The sequence below is a fragment of the Neopelma chrysocephalum genome, unplaced genomic scaffold (genome assembly GCF_003984885.1).
Source record: "Neopelma chrysocephalum unplaced genomic scaffold, ASM398488v2 Primary Assembly neopelma1_69, whole genome shotgun sequence".
NCBI classification, from domain to species: domain Eukaryota; kingdom Metazoa; phylum Chordata; class Aves; order Passeriformes; family Pipridae; genus Neopelma; species Neopelma chrysocephalum.
Genome location: NW_020897729.1, coordinates 7,238,912 through 7,262,097, shown reverse-complemented (window position 1 = coordinate 7,262,097; position 23,186 = coordinate 7,238,912). Strand labels below are relative to the sequence as shown.

The window sequence follows — 23,186 nt, the reverse complement described above, 5'->3', positions numbered from 1 at the left end:
ACCAAAGCTGGTGGCTGGATATGTAGAAAGGGGTGGTTTGTTGTAACCATTATTTTTCATATGGATGAATTATTTTAAATTTTTAGTTTCCTTTTTCCAGCCACTGATTCCTGTAATTCCTTTCTTTGAGTGAAATTCATTTTAGTATCTATACTCTTATTCCTCCTGCTTTAATTTTTTTTCTCATTTAAGATTGAGTACTTTAGACCTTGACATTATTTTAAAAACAAGGAAAATTAAAATAGAGAACCCCACGTGTGCTACAGTTTTGAGGATGGTAATGAAGGAACTCTGTTAATTGGATTTGTGAGTAGCACGCTTGATAGCTTCTCCTCTCCTTTATTGTTTACATAAATCTCTACTAAGTGGTGGATGTAGAAAACAATTTCTTGTGCCACTTTCTAACCATGCCTCACTTTGTAGGTGCTAACTGCAGCTCTGCTCTCTTGCAGTGCTCTGAAAGTTTACCTGTCCGTACGCTGAGCGTGGCACCGGGGCACTGCCGGGCACCCAGAGTCCTGGGGAAGCCGAAGCACAAAGAAGTGCAGCTGCAATGGGGTAAGAGAGTGGAGCATCTCCCTGTTGGACAGCTTTGATCTTGGTTGTTATTTGCTGACCTTGCCTTAGTCTTTATTTGTGTTGCTCGTGAAAAGTTGCAGTTCGTCCTGGTGAATGGGAAATCACAAAGCGAAGTCAGTCAGTGCAAGTCAGAAGTGCAACTTCTCATCAGCTGTGGTGGCTCCCTGTTGGGTTTCTGAAGTTACCTGTCCTCTGGTTGTCTTTAAGGCCTTACACTGTGCTCCAGTTTTGTTAGTGGGGTCCCATCTCTGTCAAGACTACAAATTATCAACTATATTAAAATATCTATCTTTTTATTCCTCTGTTTATGCAAAAACACCATGTGATTCAAAATCTTACTTTATTCCTTTGCAATATTGACTTAGCAGAAATGTTTTGCTACTTCTAATATATGAATTCTCTGAAAAATTTGAGTTAGAACATATTGAGGATTTTGGGTGGCATTTGAACCCTGATCCACTTTATAACACACACAATCCATTGGACACCTGTAATTTTGCAAAGGTCTTGGACCATGAGCATGACACTGAACTGTCAAAAATGCACATTTTTTAGAATAGAAGGCACATGCCAGTATCCAACAGACTTCTTCTTTACCATGATAACATTGCAGCATGCAGGTATCTTTGGGGCATCGTTTGTTAAGCTAAATTCTAGATCAGTACAGTTTCTAACACTCAAATATATTTCAATGCCAGTAAAAATTCACCTGTGCATCCAAGATACCATATTGTTTCCTGGAAGCCTGCACCCCTTTTAGTGGACACTGCTTTTCAGAACCCCAGGCAGGTTAATTCTGTGGTACTGCCTTGTAACATAACATGCAAGTATTATCAAATACATTGTTTTCATGGGGGGAAAAAGGCACACGCAACAAAAAATTAATTTTCCTGGCCCATGTCGTGATGTTATTAACAAACTAAATTATTTCTTTTAGATGTCCCTCCGTCAGAAAGTGGCTGTCCTGTCTCAGAGTACAGTGTGGAAATGACAGCCCCTGAAGAAGTTGTTTCTGAAGTGTATCATGGGCCTGACCTGGAGTGCACCGTCAGCAACCTCCTCCCTGGGGCAACGTACAGGTTCAGAGTGAGGGCTCTGAACGATGGTGGGGTACGTGCGCTGGCTTTTTATCCCTGGAGATGGTACTGAGCCTGGAATGGGAGATTCTGGACAGTGATTGCGTTAGTCCTGGTGATCAGAAAGGTGAAGGGGAGATGGGCAAAAGAAAAGAATGTGAGAAATACTTTAAAGGAACTTTGGAGGAAGAGCTGCAGTTTTAATCTCCTTTTAAAAGGAGGCTTCAGGTACTCCTGAATATGATCTGACTGGCGAAAATTAGCTGCACCAAAACGTGCAAAATCCCTGCCAAAAGTAATATCTGCTTACAAGGGGGAATCTATTTATTCCCTTTCCACTGCATTTCCTATTTTTTGTTTTCAACTGTGTAAAAAATAAGTACTGCAATTTCACTCCAGTGTTGGTGTGTTTTGAGGGAAACTCACGTTCCTGAGGAATTTTTTTATTTTAATTTGAAAAAATGCTTTATAGATTTCATGGAGTTTTTTCGTAATATGATTTCCTTGGAAGAAGTACCTCCCCAATTACATCAGAAATTCTGTCTGATTTTCATGGAGATCTGTTAAAAGAGCTTTTTTTTTTTCTTTTTAGTGAAGTTTGGGTTGGTTTTTTTGCCTCTGAGAGAGCATCATTCCAAGGGTGTTACATAAAGACAGTCCCAGCAAAGCTACATTCATTGATGTCTTTCTTCCCAGGAAATCTTGGTGACAAACATAACACAAAGGTTTAAAATTACTTGCTTACTGTTAAAACCTAAGACTGCAAGACTATAAAGATGTTTTTTCTTAAAAATACTCACTGTTTTGTTTTTGTGAAAAATAAATTAAATACACTTGGAAATACTAGATTTGCTTGCTGGAAAGAAAACCATTGTCTTTTTTTTTTTTTTTGGCAGAACAGTTAAAAAAAATTGCAAAGCATTTCTACTTCCATCTTTTGTTAAATGGGAGGGTTTGGTTCTGGTTTGGTTGGGTTTTTCTAGCAGATGCATAATAGGGGAGAGTGTTCTCTACCAGATTCTTCCTCCTATTTGGTAAAGAAAACAGCAGAAGTCAATAAATGAGATTTTTTGACGTGTCCATTCTTCATGAGTCAAACGAAGCCATCAGTGTTGTCTTTTCTCAATAGCAGATATCCTGACATGTCCGTTGAGAGGTTTTCCGAGGTTCATAATTTCTGTGTTGTTTGGCCTTTGTAGTAGCCCATTTTTTTCATACTCGGTAATATTGCACTACAAAATAAGTAAATATTAGGGTTTTTCTTCTAATTGCTTCCAGTGAAGTTCCTTTGTTCTGGAGAACGATTTCTAATTAGTTCAGGGACGTTCTGAGCAAACTTCACTCTTCCACTCGGGAGGCCTCAGAAAGGCTGTTTTGCTGTTATCTCCTCTCCTCGCACTGCTGGCTGAAGCCCGTTTTCCAGACTCTTGAAAATTGGCTTTTCTTTTGCTAATATGCATTTAAATTATCCTCCTACCAAGGGCTCAAGAGTTGTCTGAGCAGTTGGCTGAGCTGCCCATGGAGCGGTGCCGTCCGCACTGTGTCTGCAGCGTGTCCCTGCACGTTGTACCAGACTGGGGCTCCAGCACATCCTGTCCTTTTAGAATTAACTTGTGGCAGACATTTTATGTAAAAGAAGCTGGATTTGGACTCTTATATGTGCTTTACTGTTGCTGTGCTCCTCCTTATATCCATGAGAAGCCGGCTGTGCCAGGCTTTGGCACTGGCGTGTGAACACATTGTGCTAAGGTAAGGCAGAGGGACACAAACTGTCCCTCAGTTACTGAATGCACATTCTCACTTTTGGGTTGAGGTGTTTTATGCTTTCATGGGCACTCACTGCCACACAGGAGGATGTACATGCTGTCTGCCTGTTCCTCAGCTTACCTCACTCTTTAACTTGCAGTCATTTACGTGGTCTCATCCTGAGCTCTGGTGTTTGGTGCTGGGTGTTGGGATTCCAGTCTGTCTTTGAGAAAGTTTAGTGCATTGAAAAAGGTCGTGTGCTGTTCTTGGAAAGCCTTTGAGGGATAGGAGATGGGCGTGTGCTTGTATATTAATGTACAGACACCTTGTTCCCCTCCAGTACGGCCCATACTCAGAAGCCACAGAGGTGACCACAGCAGCAGGACCACCAGGCCAGTGCAGAGCACCTTCCCTGTCCTTCCTGTCCGACACACGTGTACTTGTGAGCTGGGAGGTAAGTCAGGTGCACTGGTTGTTTCATTCCATCTTGCTTATCCAAACCAATACGGTCACCACAAAACTCAAAAGTCAGCTTGAGAGCTGTTCTGTGGCCTGGGACTGTCTTTTTGTGCAAGAAAACCGTATGCAGGAACTTCTATTGTATGAAAGAGTCTTCTCTACTTTAATTTGAAGATTTCCATAAAGCTGGTCGTGAGTCATCCAGACCAGGATTCAGACATGAGACCTCCTGCTCTGGCATCAGATGATAGAGCACTGGTGGGGTGGAAGTGCTTTCTGCAGGCTTTTAGCACATCAGCATGTCCTGAGGTGGAATTGTGAAGACAAATATTTGATTTTGGCTGAAAGTGGAGTCTCTGATATGAAATCAACTCTGCATAAATGCTTACAATGTAGGGTTTTTTCCCCTCAAAAATTTTGTCTCTACCCCAAATATTTACTTTTATTTTAGTTTCTGTTGATTCCTCCACCATTCTTCAGGATCTTAGGCATTAGACTCTTAAAATGAGTGTTAGCTGAATTGCACAGGGGTTGATTGGGTTTATTAAGAAAAAATTGTGTAATTAAGGCAGAATTGAAAGGCTGTTGCCATAAATAACATTGTGATATGGAGCAGCAGGGCTTTAGTTCTGCCACAGACTTTCATTGAAAACTTAAAAGTCATTCCACCCCTGTTTCTATTGGGTTCCTCCCTCAGACAATGCCCCTGTTGAGAAAAAAGTTACTGACATTCATGAGATGCTCAAATGAATCAATTGTGTTAACAGCATACCTAGTTACAAATATAATTTACATTTAATGTTATGAGAGACAGGTATATTTGGTGCAGTTTGGGGGTATTCATATTTTTTGCAAAATTTTGTGACTCTAAGCTAGAAATCACAATGTACTTTTAAGTGTTCCCTTTGGTTGGCCAGGGATTTGCTCTCCCTAGCCATGAGGGGATGCAGCAGTGTTTCTGGTAGGCTCTGTGTTTATTTGCAGGACATATGTGTTTATTCTAGCTAAAAATGAAGCTGTGGTAGGAGTAATGTGGTTTGCAGTGGTTATGTTTTCTTAGAGTGTAGTTTTTTGGCTGATATGAATATGAAGGAAAAACAGTGAACGTCTGTGAAGTATTTTGGCTGGAGAGCACACTGTGGTGCCTACTGTGGTACCTTTTTTACATGCTATTTTAAAAATCTGGGTTAGCAGTTCTGAATGCAATTACTAAAATAGCTGGAAGCTCCAAGGCAGAGCCAGAGAAGTCCATGTGTGTGTGCAGGGTGGGCATTATGATGTGCAGGGATGCTCTGGATCCTTTTACTGGAAATTACACCTTGCATGCCATAATCACAAAGTCTTTGTCGTATCCTGGACCACACTTCTACACACACAACAGTGGTTCCCTGAGCTGGTGCAGGCCACACAGCACAGCTAGTTTTGCTAAAAACACAAAATATTTTGCTTTGGGAGCTGTGTTGTTATGCCTGTTCTAATTCATCTCCAGCACATTCAGGTATTTATTTTGTGTTCCCTTAGATAAAAGGATTGCTGGGGATATATGTAAGAGGACAGATTTAGATTAAATATTAGGGAGAAATTCTTTACTGTGAGAGTGGTGAGGCCCTGGCACAGGTTGCCCAGAGAAGCTGTGGATGCCCCATCCCTGGAAGTGTTCAAGGACAGGTCATACTGGGCCCTGAGCAATCTGGTCTAGTGGAAGGTGTCCCTGCCCACAGCAAGGTGTTGGAACAAGGTGTTCTTTAAGGTCCTTTTCAACCCAAACCATGCAATGATTCTGTGATCCCATAGGAATCATATTGTGGATGTTAATGTGCCAGGATCCACACTCCAGTGTCCCATACTGGGACTGATGGGTGACTTTCACTGGAAACCTCAGACCAGCTTCTCTCTTGTTGAGGTTGTTCTTTTCTCAGTGACTGCTTCTGGCTCAAAGGCCAGCTCTTCCAGAGCTGTGTTTTGATCACTCCACTAGACTGCACTAGATTGATGCTTTTTTGTGTTCTCCATGGCTGAGCTTCTGCCGAGCCAGTGGAGAGACAATTTATTCCTGAGTGTCCTGATGAAAAGCAAAGTAGCTGCATACGCTCTCTCATTTCTCTGAATTTCAATCAGGTAATTTTTGTGCAGAATTGTCCTGTTTCAGTAACCTATTAGGGAACATTAATTCAGTACGTTTCCATTTGCTGAAGTAATGGTGTATTAATTTAAAAATAAGGGTGGTTGTTAGTTTTTTTTTTTCCATGTGCTTTATTCCTTCCCCAGTGAAACACAGACATCTGAAGTGCTCGTTTCTGAACTGAACAACATAAATATTTGTGTTGCAGAGTCCTGAATGTTCTGGTGCTGACATCTCTGAATACAGATTAGAGTGGGGAGAAGATGAGGAATCTCTACAACTTGCATACAGCGGCACAGATACCTGCTTTGAAATAAGTGACTTGTCGGCAGCAGCACATTATTGCTGCAGGCTACAGGTATGGCAGGGATGAGGTGGTGCATGCATTGCAATCTGAGGTGTAAACAGAGTTTCCTTCCACTGTGTTCTTATTTTTATCATTAGCCACTCTGCAGTTATGTGCTCTGTAAGTCAGAAGGAATGCATGTTTATTTTAAGTAATCAGACTGATGCTTTACTTGAAAATTGCTCTTGCATCTTGTTACTTTCAGTGACTAAAGCTTTAACATCCACCTTACCCTCTAACACCAAAACAAAATTATAATGTTTCAGGAAATTAGAATACAAATAAATTTTTTCGTGGTAATGAGAGGTAAATAGCATCCACCTCCCAAGTGGATATTGAAGATTCCCCTGGCTTAAATAATGAACTCCAACATTTATTTCATTTATGAAGTAAAGCAAAGCAGCTGAGTAGATTCCTGTGTGTATGAGATGGTACCTGCCAGAAAGTGAGTTCTCATCGTTGCCATTTTGTCTCTTAGATTTGTAAGATTGGATCTCATATAGAGTCTCTATGATTTTTTTTTCTTTGATCATTTTCTCTCCTATCACTTTCAGTAAAACATAGCAGTTAAAATATAAGTTATGAATCTACTTGAAAGTAAAAATACAGCATTCTTTCTCCTTTATGTCTCCTGAAAAAATAAATGGATGGTAAAGTAAGTGGAAAGTGAAGTAAAAATATTTTTGCTCAAGATACTCTTCCACAGGATTTATTTGTACGTGAAGGCAAAATACCACCACTAATCCAACCCAAAGTTCGCATACCCACCCAGCTGGCAACATGTGGACCACCCAGGGTAATTTCTTTGATCAAGGGCAACATGTGTCCAAGAGTGTTTCCTTCTTACTTTTTTTTTTTTTAAAACAGAATATTGAATTTATTTTTTTGGGGGGAAGTAGCACTGTGGGGGAAGGTGAAGTGAGGGAGCGTGTGTGAGTGACGGGGAAGTGTGAGCCAGACAGTGCCTCTTGTTTCTGTAAGAGGGAGAGCATTCAGCATCCACGGGGCAGGGAGGAGACTGAGAGACCACTGCTGCAGGGAGCCCAAGGAAATTTTTATGTTAAACATGGAAACAGGCAGCCTGTATGGCATCTTTGATTTCAAGTGGGCGTTCGTTTTAAACTACCTGCCACAAAAATGTTGCACAAATCTACTCAGTTTTTAACACAGCCAATGTAATTTAACCCATAGGTAGAAGTTAAATGAAATGCACAACAGCACTAAGACATTTTATTGAAGTCCATCAGTAACCCTGGCATTACTTTCTAGAGAGCTTCATCCTCTGGATCTGATCGGTGTATTTTATGATGAAGAATTTGGTATAAGATACACTGGAATCTTTAAACAATTACACGCAGAACACCCCACAAAACATGACAGACAAAGAAGGAAGGTTAAATAGTTTCAGAAATTTTAGTCTGTTCTTAAAAAAGAGGAGAGAATAAGAGCTGCTTTGCTTATCTGTTAGCATATTTAACAGAAAAACCTTTCTTTTAACTTTTTTAAAAATAAAGATGCCCCAAACCACATTTACTTGGCCTCCTAATAAACACACAGTATTGCTATCTCAATCTGCAGTAACTCAATAAAAGAGAGAATTGAGGAATCAGGCACATCTAACTGCAGGGCAGACAATTGTCTTTACTGTTGCACAACTTTTTTCCTGTAATGAATATTCCTGAAAACAATTGAGGCTTCTGCAAAGGGAAATATTGTGTCATTTGGGGGTGGCAGGGGAAAGCATCTAGGCAGCACAGAACATGAAATTCCCACCAGTTATGTTGATGAGATTGTCCAATAAAGCAGTTAAAAAGCACCACTGACAATAAATTGCTTGGAGCAAGATACAGATTGCCAAACACTGGTTTAGAGGCAAGACAAATCATATCATTGGCAGAGTACGAAGCAAGGCTCACTTTTAACAGCTCCAGGAGCGTTTCACTAAATAGAAGATTTCCCTGGAGCAGGATTTGTTTTGAAGGGCTTTTTAAAGGCTGACAAATCTAACTTTATTATCTCTTTCTTCGATTGAACAAAATGCCTCCTGGAAAAACAGAACAGGGCTTTGTGTTTGTATTATGCATAGCAGAAATAAGTCATTCACTGCAGTTAAGCATAGATAAAAAATCAAGAAATTGTTTGACATATCCTTTCATAGCCATCATAGTCCCACTGGCAACATTGTAAGCCTGGGTTTTTGAATCAGTTGTAATCTGATGGGAGACTCTGGGCTAAGTTTTCCAAATGTAAAGAAACTGTGGATGGTGGAGGGTGCTGGACAGTGTCAGAGCTGTTTCTGAAGGTCTGTGCCTTCTGGACCTCCCGTAGCTCCCCCTGTACCATAATGAACTCCAAGCTCTCTCCATGCCCTGTGTGCTGGCAGGATGCTGGGCTGTGTCAGGAGGAGCCCAGCCAGCAGATCCAGGGAAGGTGGTATTCGTGAGAACCTGGAGTACTGCATCCAGTGCTGCTCCAGGCAGAGGTTGAAATAGAGATGTTCAGGTGAGATATAAAGAAACAAGTTATCACTGTAGGCTGTTAAGGATTGTAACAGTGGTCCAGGAGGGCTGTGCAGTCTCCATCCTTGGAATTTTTCAAGATCCAGTTGGACAAAAACCTGAACAACCCGGTCTGCATTCAGTTTGACCCTGCTTGGAGTAGCAAATTGGACTAGATGTGTCCCATGGTCCCTTCCAGGGGAAAATGATGTTGGGCTGGAGGGAGAGCAGGATTACTTGCTGTACTAAAGGTAACTGAAGGAGCAGAGGGTGAGGACAGAGAGGATTACTTTGTTCTAGTGTGGGATTCTCCAAGGGAGTATGATCTCCACATTATGAAGTGGCCATTAATCCAAATCTTTATAAACTGGTTTTTATCACGTCTTCTAGCAATAGCACATAAAGGTCTGACTAAAATACCCTCACTAAGAATTTGGATGGTCCTGTGATTGTGATAATCCTGAGGAGTCATTTCCTAGGCAGTTCAGTGCATTGTGTGCAGCATTTGCCACTGGCTGAGCATCAGCTGATAAAACCCCAGGTCTGTACACGTGTGCAGTGTTGAGCTTGCAAAGACAACAGCCTCTGGAATTAATGAGCAGAAATGGGCCACGTTCTGAAACTTGTTTTCCACTGGGATTCTGGATCTGTGAGTTAAGATGAGAAGCTTGATAATTGGTGGTTCTCCTGTCTGGTGGAAGATATTGAGCTGTGTGCTTCAGTGGTGATTTGCTAGTGAGTTGTGACTTTTCCCACTTTAATGATTCCGTGATTCTGGGGAAATGTGAGTCATAGGCTTAATGCCATGCTGAGTTCCTATATTCTTGTATCAGAAACTTTTTAGTGTGAAATTAGTTGTCCATTCTCTGGGTAGTTCTCAACAAGCCAAATACCTCTTATTTCCAGGGATACTCTGCTTGCATAAAGCATCCGACACTGCACCCTGCAGTATGCTGGGGATTTTTGTACAAGGTGGCTCAACAGTTTTGGGTAGCCAGTTTGCTGAGCAACCTGATGTCACTGACAGCATGACTATGACATTTTCCTTTACTAACCAAAGTTTGCTGATAAAAAGGTTACTCTTAAGTTTAATTAAGTGTCTATTAGGGAAAAGAGAAATATTCTCCAGTTTTTCTGAGAGACACTCATGAGTGACAAAGGAAGATATTAATTCCCTAGTATAGGCAGAGGTATGAGTCATGCTTTAGAAAAGAAGCCAGCAGTGCATATCCCCTGAAGAATTCATGCAGCTCTTCCAGGCTGCACAGTTCATTATTATGAACTTGGTACACATGTCAGAGAGAAGAGTTATCCTGTAAATATTTTCTGTTTTAACACACAGGCAGTTAACCAGGCTGGAGCTGGGCCCTACAGCGACCTGGTGACCTGCAGGATCCCTGCGTCCGTGCCCGACGCCGTCTCCATCCTCTCCGTGCTGGAGGACGAGCACGTGGGCACCCGTCAGCCCTCACCCTCCGTGTGCCTTGTACTGACCTGGGAAGAGCCGTGCAGTAACGGAGCTGAGATCACCTCATACAACATCGACCTGGGGGACATCAGCATTCCGGTGGGGAACGTGACCAGTTACGTTATCGGCGATTTGCTTCCCGAAACCTCGTACCGGTGAGTGCGGCGTTTGGGGCGTGGTGAGACCACACAGCTTGATTTTTACACTGGAAATGTTTATGGCGTGAAGAGCGAGGTTAAAAAAAAAATACAAACCAACAACCCAACCAACCAACCCAGGGAGCGTAGAAATCTCCAGTAATTCCTTTATGGAATGAGTTGTGGAAATTCATGCTCAAATATTGTTTTCTCCCGCCTTTGTTCCCTCTTCGTCCTCTCCTTGAATTATCTCTGACCTCTCCTTCTTTTGAAGTTGCTCTGCTAAGGTAGGGTTACACTGGTAATAATAAATTTATAAATAATAAATAAATAATTTTTTAAAAATTAGAAATAACTTGAATTTCAGTGTGACATCTGCTTTTTTTAGCTGCTTGGCAGTACTGTTTCAGGGGTTTAAATTATTAACTGTATTGATCCCTGTGCAGGGTTAGCAGTTTACACACAATGAACTTTTATTTGTATAGCTACAGCTATTTTTTATCTCTAGTATATAGAGATTAATTAAAAAATAATCTGAATTTTAAAACAATTTCTTTATATTGCTTCAGGGTCTAAATTGCTAAATGACATTGACAAAATTTTATTATTTTAATGTTCAGGCTTTATATGTTTTCTCTCTAATTGCTCATTAAAAAAGAAAAATGGCTCCATGCAGACAATGAACAGCAATGTAGCAGAAGATGTGACAAAATTTCTATTTTAAGTACTGTTCTAACAAAGACTGAAACTCTGATCAAACAGTTATAAAATTAGACATGGCCTAGACCTGTTGTAGCATTTTCCTTATTTTTCTTTTATATTCAAAATCACAGTCCTACAGGTCTTGTAGCATTTAAATGAAAAGTTCATAATTCAAATTTTATCCTGTACTCAAAAAGGGAACTCCTTCTAGCATGTACACAAATGCACACTAAAAGTCATTTAAAGTGAGGAGCGTACATTGCTTTCTCACAGATCATTCAGACAGAGTTGAAGAGTTTCTCTGTGGATTGACCACCCAGCTGTGGAACTGCATCATCTTTGGGCAGTCTCGTACTCCTTGGTTTCTCCTCATATGTTTGTTCAACCAAGAGTCAAAACAGCTGAAATGGGAACTTTGAGCAACTCAGTTAAGACAACCAGAATGGACTGTTTAAATTATTCACTAAAGTCTTACTTCTTCAGTCTCTTTTTTTAGCTGATTGTTAGTTGTCTGCAGCTTCCTTTAGGGAAGTGTCATTGTCTTCAAAGCCTGGAAATGGAGATAGGAATTTTTTTTTTTTTGCATTCTTATTTCATTATTTTGTAAAAAGCACCATATTAAATCACATCATTTTAGTCAGGGAGTCTGCCTGTCTCTGATCCAAATGAAACAGCTGAAGCCACAAGCATTAACTGCAACTGTTCTAAATATTGCTGTAAGAATAAGTTCCTATCAAAAAAAAAACATTGTGAAGAGCACAAGAGCACAAACCAGGGGGTGACTGATCAGAAGTAATAATATAGAAAAGCTCTTTTCTTGGATAAAGCAAGAGAAAGAAACCCCAAATCTTGCATCTTGTGCCTGTCAGGGAAGACAAGTCACTGCAGTTGGATTGCAAAAATGCACCTCATCTATAGTTTGAAGTGTTTTCTGCTAATCAAAATTAGATATGTCAGAGTGGTTTTGTTATTGATCCTTAACTCACTGATATTTCTTCTTCAAGTGTATCTTAGCTCCTGTCTTTGATCAGTGAACATCTGTGCTCTGATAAGTGTATCCTTAAGGAACAGGTTTATCAGGCTGTGTGCTAAAAGATGGTGGGTTTTCTGCCCTCCTTGGTTTATTCAGAAGAATGTTTCAGAACATCACTGATCTCATCCTCTAAATTTCTTCACTGATGGTTTCTCTTTTTGTGTCAACTTTGTTTAACACAATTAGCTCTTCTCCCTCTCAAGTGTTTATTCCCTGCTGGGTTTAAAAGCAGTGAATGTGTTTTTCCTAGACTAAACAAGCCAAGTACTACTGGGTTTCAGACTCTGAACTCTCTTGCCAAAGTTTCATCAGAATTTGAAGTAAATCAGCAAAGGGTTTATGTATTTTAGTTGCATTGGAATTCCAATGTCAATGTTTTTTGGTTGTGGGAACACAAAATTGAAAGCAAATCTTGCTTATTATGAATCCACCAGGTCCAAAATTGGAAAGGAACGTTGTTTTGGACAGCAGGGTGATTCTAACAACCTGTCTATGTGTGTCCACCCCGTTGGACCTGTTAGCTTAGGTCTGGCATGGCTTTGCTGCCTCCAGCTTCTGTGTGGGAACAGCTGTACAGGAGCAGCCCAAAGTACACCAAGCAGACTTCAAGCTCTTGGCAGAGGTGGTCTCAAAGCTGACAAGTTGAATGGTTTATGTGTCTTAGTAGCAAACCCAGCCAGAATGCCATGAGAAGGATTTATGTGCCAAAATACATGTAAGGCAGGAGAAACTGGGACGTGCCTGTGTCACACTGCTGATGGCCCTCCTAGGGCTGATCCAAGAGGAGTTATCCAGCATCAGGCACAGCCCAGCTCTCCTGCTGCAGAAAGCAGATGCCTCCCCAAAGCACTGTGTAAAACATCTTGGCTGGAGAGCAGCTGCACAAATATGTCTGAGTTCTGCAGTCTTTCTGCTTTACTGACATAGCCAATGAAGGTCTGGGAGCTCAGATTGTAGAGTAATATACTTGGACTGGTTTCCCCTGAACTGATGTAACTAGGAGTGAGTTAATAAATATTCCACAATAAATAAGTATTCAACAGTCATAGAAACATCCATTTTCTGTTACACTCTGTTCCCAAGCTTCACTCAACGCATGCCATAGATAATTGTGCTCTGCTGTTGAGATACTTCACTGTGAAACAACTTCCAATTTTTAATAATGATTTTGCTCTTTTAAAGTTACACAGTGTGCAGAAATATATAGTAGCACTATTAAATTTTAATAGCAACTCTTAATTTTATTTTGGTTTAGGAATAAAAATTCTAAATATTTTTAATCTTTAAACCATATCAAGGAAAAGATCATCCAAGATGAAGGGAGAAGAATGAACATGGATGCTCAAATTAGCAATATTTAAAAGGGTTATAAAACATTTATTTCAGAGTGTAAAACTGAGTCTTGTTCCAGCTCCAGGAGAGCACAGTCTGGGTGAGGGTCTGTGGGGCTGTGTGTGGTTGCTGTCCATCATATCCAGGCTGCTGCTCATGGGGGAGCTGCTTCCCCTCCCTTTGGAAGTCCATGGCATTTTAACTCCCACAGGTTTCCACAGGCAAGTGTATTGCAACTGTTGCCCTTCCACTTATGGGAACTAGGAAATCAAAGTCTTCTCATGTCAGACTCTAAAATTAATTCAGAGGTTGATTTTTCAGTTTGTTGGAATACTACACAAAGGATTTTGTGACCAATCTGAAAATAGCATCCTGTTTAGTGTGTTTTCCTGGGTCAAGAATCTTATAAGAGAGAATGGTCTGTTTAAGATCATTTCATGGTTTCTAAATTTGCCTAGTCTGATTTATGTTTTTTTCTCAATGTTTAAAAGTTGCAGTGGGAAAATGTAAGAATGAATACAAATATTATTTTGTAGAGTCTGCAGAATTAGGCACTATTCCTAAATATAGTGTTTAAATTTAAAAAAAAAATTGTTTACAAATTGTGATTGTCAGATTATTAAACCGTCTTTCCAAGAGGGTGTTTGGGGTATTTTCACTTAGAAACGATTAGTGAAAAAGTTGAAAGGAATTCAGGAAGTGGTTTTATTGCAAATATTTCTACATGTCTATGCAGTACTTTTACATGAAAATAGAGAGTTGATTTTTCCCAGTATCAGTTCTAAAAACAGTAATTGCTTTCCATTTAGTTGTGGAATTTCTCTTGTGCACCCTGGCTGTGCCACCCAGCTGGAAAAGCTCAGTGTTGCTGGGGCAGGGACACGAGAAGGCACCTGAGCTGGAGCAGAGATGGTGCAGTACAAGATGTTCTCCCACCACCATCTGCTCTCCCTCCTTCTCCACATGGTCCTCCTTTCTGCCCGTTCTTTTTCCCTTCCTTCTCCCCTTCCCTGTGGACTTTTCAAGTTATCCATTGAGGAGATGCTGCTGTGGTTCAGAGGGAGGTGAGAGCTGGGTTTGGGTTGCACTGTCACATGCACAGAAAACCAGAGTTAGTTGTTTCATGTGTCTCTGTCGAAGCTGCGGCCCTGGGGATGACAGTGGCAATTTATGGAGCTCCAATCAGTGGAAAAGAGTAACCACATCAGCCATGGTAGAGTCAAATAAATCTATTCTTCCTTTCCCAGTATCATCGTTCATTTGGAAGATGCCTGTCTTTATTTTAAGTCTTAAGATTTTCCATCAGTCTTACTGTGCTCCAGAGTGGGAAGGAGGGGGTGTGTGGGCATACTTCTGTGTCAGAAGTGGGGAGCAAGAACACTGTGCAGCACAGGAAAACAGCAACAAAAGAGGGAAAAGACACATTTTTACCTTGTGCAAATACCTGGCGAAAGGAAGACAAGCAAATGCCAGGTGTCTGTTCATGCACATATCTAAAAAGTAAATCTATCAGCTTCTGCCTAAGAAATCTGATATTTGAGATTCATTTCAGTCACTGCTTGTTTTCAGGTGTGGTGGCTGCCATTTGGAAATGAGCTAAAATTACTTGAGGACAGGAGAGGCTTTGTTACTGGGGCTTTAAATTATACCAAATAAAACAAAGCCAAAAAAAAAAGGCTATGTACTCCAGAGCATGTTGCTGTAATCAATCTACAAAATAAGTAGCAGCATTTTGTAATGTAGCTGTTACTGTTTATGTTCATATGCTAATGGATAGCTTGCCAGAAAACAATGAAAATTCAGACAGTTTTCACAGTATTTTTGTTACTATAAAGACTATTAAATATTGATGTAATAACATAATATGAAATAAGATCAATGCCTGTATTAATTACACTTCTTCAGATACTAGAAAAACCTTTTGTTCTTTTTATATCAAATCCTTTTAATGTATGCAGCACTTGAAGAGGAGGCTCCCACTAGATCTTCCTTTTTGCCATCCACCCTTTGTGAGGAAGGGGATTAAATCACCATTGTATAGTGTTGTAAGGTGGTCAGGATGCATTTCCTGAAGCCAAAAGGAAGGTTAGAAGGAAAATGCAGCTCCACACCAAGCAATACATTACCCCTGTTAATGTCTGGGTCAATAAGCAAAGGTTTAACTACACATTTACAGGACTGTGTAAGCACAGTGCATTCTTAGTGTGCAATTGCTTCAACTACCTAGTCAGTAGATAAGGCTCTATTATTTTGCCATATGTTTATTAATAATTTAACCCTTTTTTCCTTGAAATTGCAGCAAATATGCTTTGGGGGTTTATTTAATGAGGAATACTGGAGGGTTTTTTCCCTATCCCTCTAACTCTACATATTCTTACCCTAATAGTAGAGCTGAAAACTTGCTGTTCAAAGCAAAGTAATTTTTCATACGTTGTTTATGTGAACTTACATCACTTTATGTCCTTCAGTCAAAATAAGTAGCTCTGCCAAGCAAAGACAGTTCTATTTGTCACCTGCTTTCCCTGAAGCAGGCAATCATGGGGGTGTGCCAGGTTCTGCTCTTCTTTCTCCCCCTACCAGCTTCACCAGAGACTTCTGCCTCCTTGTTGGCTGATAGTTTTGAGAAGCAACACTTCTTGTAGAGAGTCTTTTCCCATCAGAAAAATACAAGACTTGCTGTGCACAGGATTTCCAAAGTAAATGGCATCTGTCCAGCTATTTTAACTAGGCTGAACTATCTTGGAAAAAAACCCCCACCTTAATTAATTTGCTCCGTCCTGTTTTCTCTTATTTTCACTTTGTTTTGAAACGTTTCAGGCTTGTCTGTACCAATATTTCTATTTACACAGTCCTCCAAGCTCTTTTGAAATTCATATTTCCCATTTTTGTTATGGTGCTGTTGATGTTACCGTAGCCAAAGACTGCTACTCCTCACTCATCCCTGGAAGCAGATTCTCAGTGTACAAATTATTAAACTAAGGTGCAGACAGAGAAGAGAAAGTGACAAAGCAGAGGGCAGGAGTCATTATCTTAAGAAAGAAATAGAATTTAGAAGACTGGCTCAGTCTTCGGAATATTTCCAAATTAAAGCCTCTGTGACCAGGCAGGTGGTCTGCTCTTCTTCTGGATGCCCTTAATGTGACTCAAATGGCTCGAGGGCTTTTGTGTATCTTGTGAGAGCAACTTCAGTCCAACTTTTATTTGATCTAATAGATAGTTCGCTGACAGTAAATATTTCTGCAGTTTGTGTAGGAGGTTTATGGATTTAAGCTTCTCCATTAGCTCTTCCCAGTAGAGTTTCCTGTACTTAAACAGTGTGCCTTGTGAGACACTGCACACTCTGAAATAACACTGCTCTTTGGTCTTCAGGGATGTTTGCCAACATCAAGATGGGTTTCATGGCAGTGACACCAATGCTTTCACTGAATGATTTCACCTAAATTAGCCCATGATCTTTGTTAGACAACCACAACACACTTCTGCTTTTTATTTATTCGTGGTTACACACTTTGTGTTTCCCAGGCTGCACTTGTTCCTGTGCTGCTGTCCCTTGTTCGTGTGGCTGAAGGGGCTGTCACCAGGTCCTGAGGTTGTTGACCCAAATCTTCCCCCTCTGCCTTACTGCATTTCTTGCCATCTTCACTGCAGCTCTTGCAACGTGAACAGGATGATATTTGTTGTGTTTGCGGATCCTTCCTGTTTGCCAAGGCTCTCTTGTTTCTCTAAGACATTTTTATGTCAAGAACCTGGTGAAAGCGCTTTATTTAACATTTGCCTTTTTGTTTGTTTTAGGATCAGGATCCAGGCTGTCAATGAAATTGGAGCTGGACCTTTTAGCCACTTTATTAAAGCAAAAACCAGGCCTTTACCACCCTTACCTCCACGGTTAGAGTGTGCTGCAGCAGGGCCTCAGAGCCTGAAGCTGAAGTGGGGAGACAGCAGCTCCAAGCTTCATGTTGCTGATGACATGGTCTATATCTTGCAGATAGAAGACAGAAATAAAAGGTAAGTTCTTTTGGGCATCATGATGGTCAGGATTTTATAGCTGTAATGTTTTTGGAGCATTAGGAAACATGAGCTTGGCACTGGCTTGGTAGATAACACAATAATTTTGAAATAAAGTGTGCAAGAAACACAGAAATCTGTGTTTAAATTAACAGTGCTAAGCAAAAACTGTTTTCCCATGCAAACTTCGTATTGGAAGGTATGATAATGTAGCTCCAAGGTTGGGATGAGATATATTCACTTAAAAAAGGGAAGGAAAGAAAGATAGTATGCAAATATTACCTAACAGTCTGAGCTCTTCAATGAATAAATATCATAGATGGCTCATAATTTATTAAGAAACACTCTCAACTACTTCAATTAGGTAAAATAACTGACTTATCAAGTAGATAATCCTTAGAGACCTTCAGTACAGATCATAATTTGATGTAAATTAGCACAATTCCTTTAATTTAAATAGAGCTGTGTTGAGTTTATGCCAGCTGAAGATCTGGCCCAAAAAGCTCTAATTTTAAGTAATAAAACAACTATGAATAATGCCTTAATATCTCCCAGCACCTCAGCTGTACTGAAGCAGAGAGAGTACAGGCTCCCCTGTATTAATACTGAGTAGTGTCCAATGAATATAAATGCCCATTTGAAAGTCTGACTGGTAAAATCAGCTTCCTCAGAGTGCAGTGATGCTTGGCAGGAGCCCATCACCTGCAGCAGCGTGGGATCCAGTCAACTGGACACATCCAGCAGCCTGCTTTGCTTTGCTTTCATGTAGCACTGCAGGTAGGATGGTGAAGAACTATAAATTGTTTTAAACCTGTTTCTATATTGGAGAAAACAGTAAGTTTCCTTGTAAGAATAAAATACGTTATGTTACCTGGCAGCTTTTTTTCCCCTTTGCTCTTGCAGAGGGCTTGAGCATGATCCTTTGCTTTTGCACCAACTTTTCCCACTGCAATTGGTCTCTTAAGAGCTGTTAATTAGGAGGAATTTGGACTTGATATTCTGCTAGGTGTTTTTAGCTTTTAATTTGGCTTGTAGTCCATGTGAGCTCCCAGAGATGCAGAGAAATGGCTCATCTATGTTGTGCTGTCTCCTCCTGCTTGAACAGAGTCCTTGCATGAAATGGCTTCCTCTGGTGTTGGGTTTACAGCAATTAGCTCAGATAATTCCTGAAACGAGCCAGAGCCCAGAGCCCTATGGGGCTGAAGTGCATCCCGGTGTGGGCACAGCAGAGGAGTGGTGGGATGGGGTCACTGTTGTGTTTGAGAACAGTTGGAGGTGGCAGTTCCTGACAATGAGATCTATTTATTTGTTCCCTATCTGACAGTCCCTTTTTGCTCTCCGTTGTGTGCATCGATCACAGTGAGAGATGCTCCTGAAAGGATGCAGAGCACAGTTTTGTACATTTGGGAGAGCTGTCTTTCCTAATGAGCAGAGAATGACAGCCCACATATGAATTGGTAGAAGCAGCAGTTAGTTACAGAGGTAGGAGTCCTCTCTGAGATCATTCCCATTAAATAAACCCTGTTGTGACTGAGGGGTTGCTCACTCGTGTGTGTGCTTATGGAAAATACTGGAATATGGTTCTTTGAGCCTCACTGGCCTTTTCAGTTGCACAGGCTAATGCCAGTAATCTGTAGACATCTAAGGGAATAACTAAATAGATAGAATATTTTAGCTGGAAGGGACCTACAGTCATCCAGTCCGACTGCCTGGACAGTTCAGGGCTGGCCAAGTTAGTGTGTTGTTAAGGGCATTGTCCCAATGCCTCTGGAACACTGACAGGCCTGGGGCATTGACCCCTCTAGGAAACCAGACTGGTGAAAAATGACACAGAATAAATGATAAAGAAGGGTGTTTTAGAGCCTTTTGGGGAGAAGAGATGGTACTTGACTCAGGGGAAGAGGCTGTGGTGTAAACATGGATAACTCAGAGTTGACCTCTGTCATATCCTTAGTCTTTCAGAGGACATTTTTACTGTATTCCCTGAGGCATCTGAAATTACTGATGACAGCTTTGTGTTGAAGTCCTTCAGCTCATTATATTACAGTTGTCCCTTCTTTGGTTTGCAGTAGAAGTTGGCTTTAAAATGGCGTTGAAGCATTTTCACAAACAGAAGTAGAAAGATGAGCAAATTCTTTCAAAAAAAGGAAATCATCAGTAAGTCCCATTCTGGCCCGATAACTTTAATGGCCTTTTGGCAAATATTCAGCTCTGGTTTTATGTAATGATGGTCAGCCAGTGCTCTTCAGTGTGTCCTGGTCATTAAGAATTGTTTTTAACTTTTCCCTGCTGTAATGAGGTGTAACAGGCCAGTTGTTGGAGACCAAATGTTTCATTGATTGCAAGACCTGTGAAGCAAAATACTTGGAAATCTCCTGCCACTGATTAATGTAAGGGCTTGAGAAGGTGTGCACATCAGAAATGTATCTGCTTTAGCTCTCCTTAGCTCTTCAGTGGGTGACATTTAGTAGGATCAGATTAGCATCACTTGTCCTTTCAATTATGTGTAGCATTGAGTGGAAATGAAGAAAAATCTCTTTCTAGAAAGCTCAGTACATGGGAACATTATTTAAGAGTAAGTGACCTTTATGTAAGAAGGACTATGAAATTCCTTTTTTGTTTTTTTTAAATAAAGTATCAGTTGTGACTTCATTTCCTAATTGTGGTAATATCAAGAAAATCATGTAAATCAAATTGCACTGTTTTCCGAAATACTACGGATTTTTCCTCTCTGCAGAACAAAGGAACCTAATTAATGTTTTTTGGGTTTTTTTCTTCTGTGGCAGTAATTAGTCTGTAGTTGTTCCTACAACTAATTATACCTCTCAGTGTCTTAAAATGCTTACAATATCCAGTCTAAAAGACAATTAGCGAGTACATTTTTAGTGGGTCATTTATTGGTTGCATGTGTTTCTTTCAGACAACTGTGTGTTGCAGTTGAAGTAAGTTCTGTGATTTTTGTGTTTGTACAGAAATTTGAACAAATATGTATATAATTACATTTTAAGGGAGAGTCATGGGTAGGGTTGGCTAAGAAGCAACCTAAGCATATATATCATTGATAATTCTCCCACACTTCCATAGTCTTCACCCAGTGGTACAGGAAACCTTTTCTCCCCAAGCATGTTGAAGTGTTATATAGGGGAGAAGACTGTCTCCCCTCCTGCCAGCACAATTTCTGTGACCTGGTTATTCCTTGGGGAAGTACAACAAACAGCAGAGAACATACAGATGAAATGAAGACGGTCTGTCGCAGTGTCCACTGCAGGTCCCCTGGCTGGAGAAGTATCATCTCAGATTTGGTCTAAACCTTTGCAGAATGATAGTGCCAAGTACAGTTCCCATGTGTTGGGAAGTGGTTGAATGAATGAGCCTCAACATATATGTTTGCTGTGTATTAATGTCAAGGAAGGTAGAATAGAAGCACAGAGAGATCAGTTGCTAAATGTGATGCCCTTGTCTGATGACTGGCATCATCATTCCCTGGTTATTGCAAGTTTCAAGCAGTCTAATTAAAAAATTGTTTACACTCATGGTTTGATCAAGATAATTTACACCCATTTTAGCAGCAATTACTGATATGTTTCAGTCCTACTGGCTTGTGAAATTCTATTAAAATATAAAATTAGGTAAGTTAACATATCCTTGCAAAAACCTGCAGGAAAAATCATTTTCATATTGGGTAAAACATAAGTAATAAGAAATTATGAATGAGCACCAAGACAAATGGCATGCTACAGTTTACTATGCAAGCATGGGTAGATAGAAAATTAGCATTCAGAAAAGTTTTCCAGGTAGCCTTTCCTCATACTGCTGCATTGTGTAGGTGAGTATTGCTGTTAACAATAATGGCAATTTATTAAGGGCATTCTGATCCTGTACTTGGGGCTTTGCAGTGAGGGCTGTGCAAATGAAAAAGAAGAGGGAGAACTGTTCCAAGTGTCAGATGGTTAATTTGTTAATGCATTTTAACTTTGTTCCTAGAAACAGGAGTAAACACTTTTAGAAGAATTGAGTTAACTTTATGTGTGTCATGTGATAAAACCACATTAAATGTTTGGGATGAGATGTTTCAGCTGTTAGTAATGAAGTAAGACCTGGAATTAGATGCTATTCCTTAAGTATTATCAAGGAATCCCTGGTTTTGGAGAGAAATAAAATTTTCTCTTGCACTTTGATCTGTGTACATCTGCAGGTACTTCAGACTTCGTGGATAACTGAATATTCCAGACAGGAGATCATAAATAAGAGCAGCATCTAGACCCAAGATTGTCACTGTAATGGAAGCTACTTTCTGCACATCTGCAACAGCCTCATAAGAAAAATAATGCTTTCCTTAGAGTAATAACTGTTTAATCCCTAAACTGGTAATTGGAGTTCAGCTTAGTGCAACAGGATCACGTTGACCAGTTTTTCAAGAGCACATTTTAGGTTCCAACTTCACTTTGCTGATGTTGGTGAACTCAAGACTGAGTTTGGCTTCCTTCACGAGCTTTGCCCAAACAGATTACTGAGGCTGTCACGTCAGTAGCTGTGAACACAATGTGCTGAATGAGTTTCATTTTAAGGTCCATAAACACTGTTAGTTGCTGCCATACTGGGAAAGTGGATGTAGTGCTGCACAAGGAAGATAAACACATGTAGGGCTGTAAGAACATTAGTTTGCTACTGCTGAACTATATTTGTTGTCTTTTGGTTTTAGCTTTAAGTCCACTCTTATTTATATCTATGTTGCCTATTAACACATTGCAATTGCAAGCAAGGTGCTGGTGGCTGCCTAGTCATCTACTTCTTCCTTGCTGTGTAGTTTCAACAGGGCATTGGATGCTCTTCATAATTTTTCCCAGATCTTTCATTCAAATGCTGTTAATTCCCATTTAAGTTGTTCTCAGTATTGTCCCTCCTGTGTGTTCCTTGGCCCCAGATGTGGCTGCACACAGGAATCATCTGTCAGGCACTTTGCTGATCTGTCTTCCATTCCTCCTGAGTGTGCCCAGGTGCTTCTTCCAAAAAAAGCAATTTTTCTTGCTATGGAGGAGCTTCTGTAGGCTGAAATACTTCCATTCTCAGTTATTTCAGACATCTGACAAGTAACTATCTGTTGTAAATAGGGGTTACAAACTCAAATTCAGCACCAGATGAAAGATGATCTAGTAGAAACAAGCTAAAAATCGATTTTTGGCTGAAGTACCCTTTGTCAGCCTGCAGATGTGCTGTGTAATTTAGTGAAGAAAACCAAACTCTTCCCATCTGACTTATCACTTCTCATTTTCCATTCTCCACTTCTGCTTTTTTAAGGAAGGAAATGTTGTCTCCTTCACTGGATCCTGTTATTATTATTATTCCTAGAAACGAAAATCATATTGACAGTGGTGAGCATACAGTATTACACAGATTATATATAATATAATATAGGTATCTTCTAGAAAGCAGATCTTCAGGTCAAAGGGGCAAGTGCATCCCATCTCTTTGGTCCACACCTCATGTTAGGACTGGAAGCCAGGGTTGGGAGAGGTTGTGGGAGCCCAAAACTCTTGAGGGGAACTCTTGTCATGTGATTGGCTTCTCTCAGCATCTGGCTGCAAAAGGAGATCCCAAAGAGTGGCTTGAAAAGGTGCCCTAAAGCTGAAAAGATCAGGTCAGCCTGGTGCTGGTCAAAGGAGCAGTGATGGATGTGGGGATG

General features: G+C 40.4%; 1 protein-coding gene across 4 annotated transcripts in view; it reads left to right on the top strand.

Moving 5' to 3' along the window:
• The window catches only part of FNDC3B (fibronectin type III domain containing 3B), a 191,468-nt gene that overhangs the window by 150,651 nt on the left and 17,631 nt on the right, over positions 1-23,186 (top strand). For all 4 annotated transcript variants that reach the window (XM_027685560.1, XM_027685563.1, XM_027685562.1 and 1 more), the window contains exons 18-23: positions 453-558; positions 1,517-1,689; positions 3,742-3,855; positions 6,191-6,340; positions 10,169-10,449; positions 17,291-17,503. In XM_027685560.1, the coding sequence (XP_027541361.1) occupies positions 453-558; positions 1,517-1,689; positions 3,742-3,855; positions 6,191-6,340; positions 10,169-10,449; positions 17,291-17,503 (1,037 nt within the window). The remainder of the gene's footprint in view (positions 1-452; positions 559-1,516; positions 1,690-3,741; positions 3,856-6,190; positions 6,341-10,168; positions 10,450-17,290; positions 17,504-23,186) is intronic.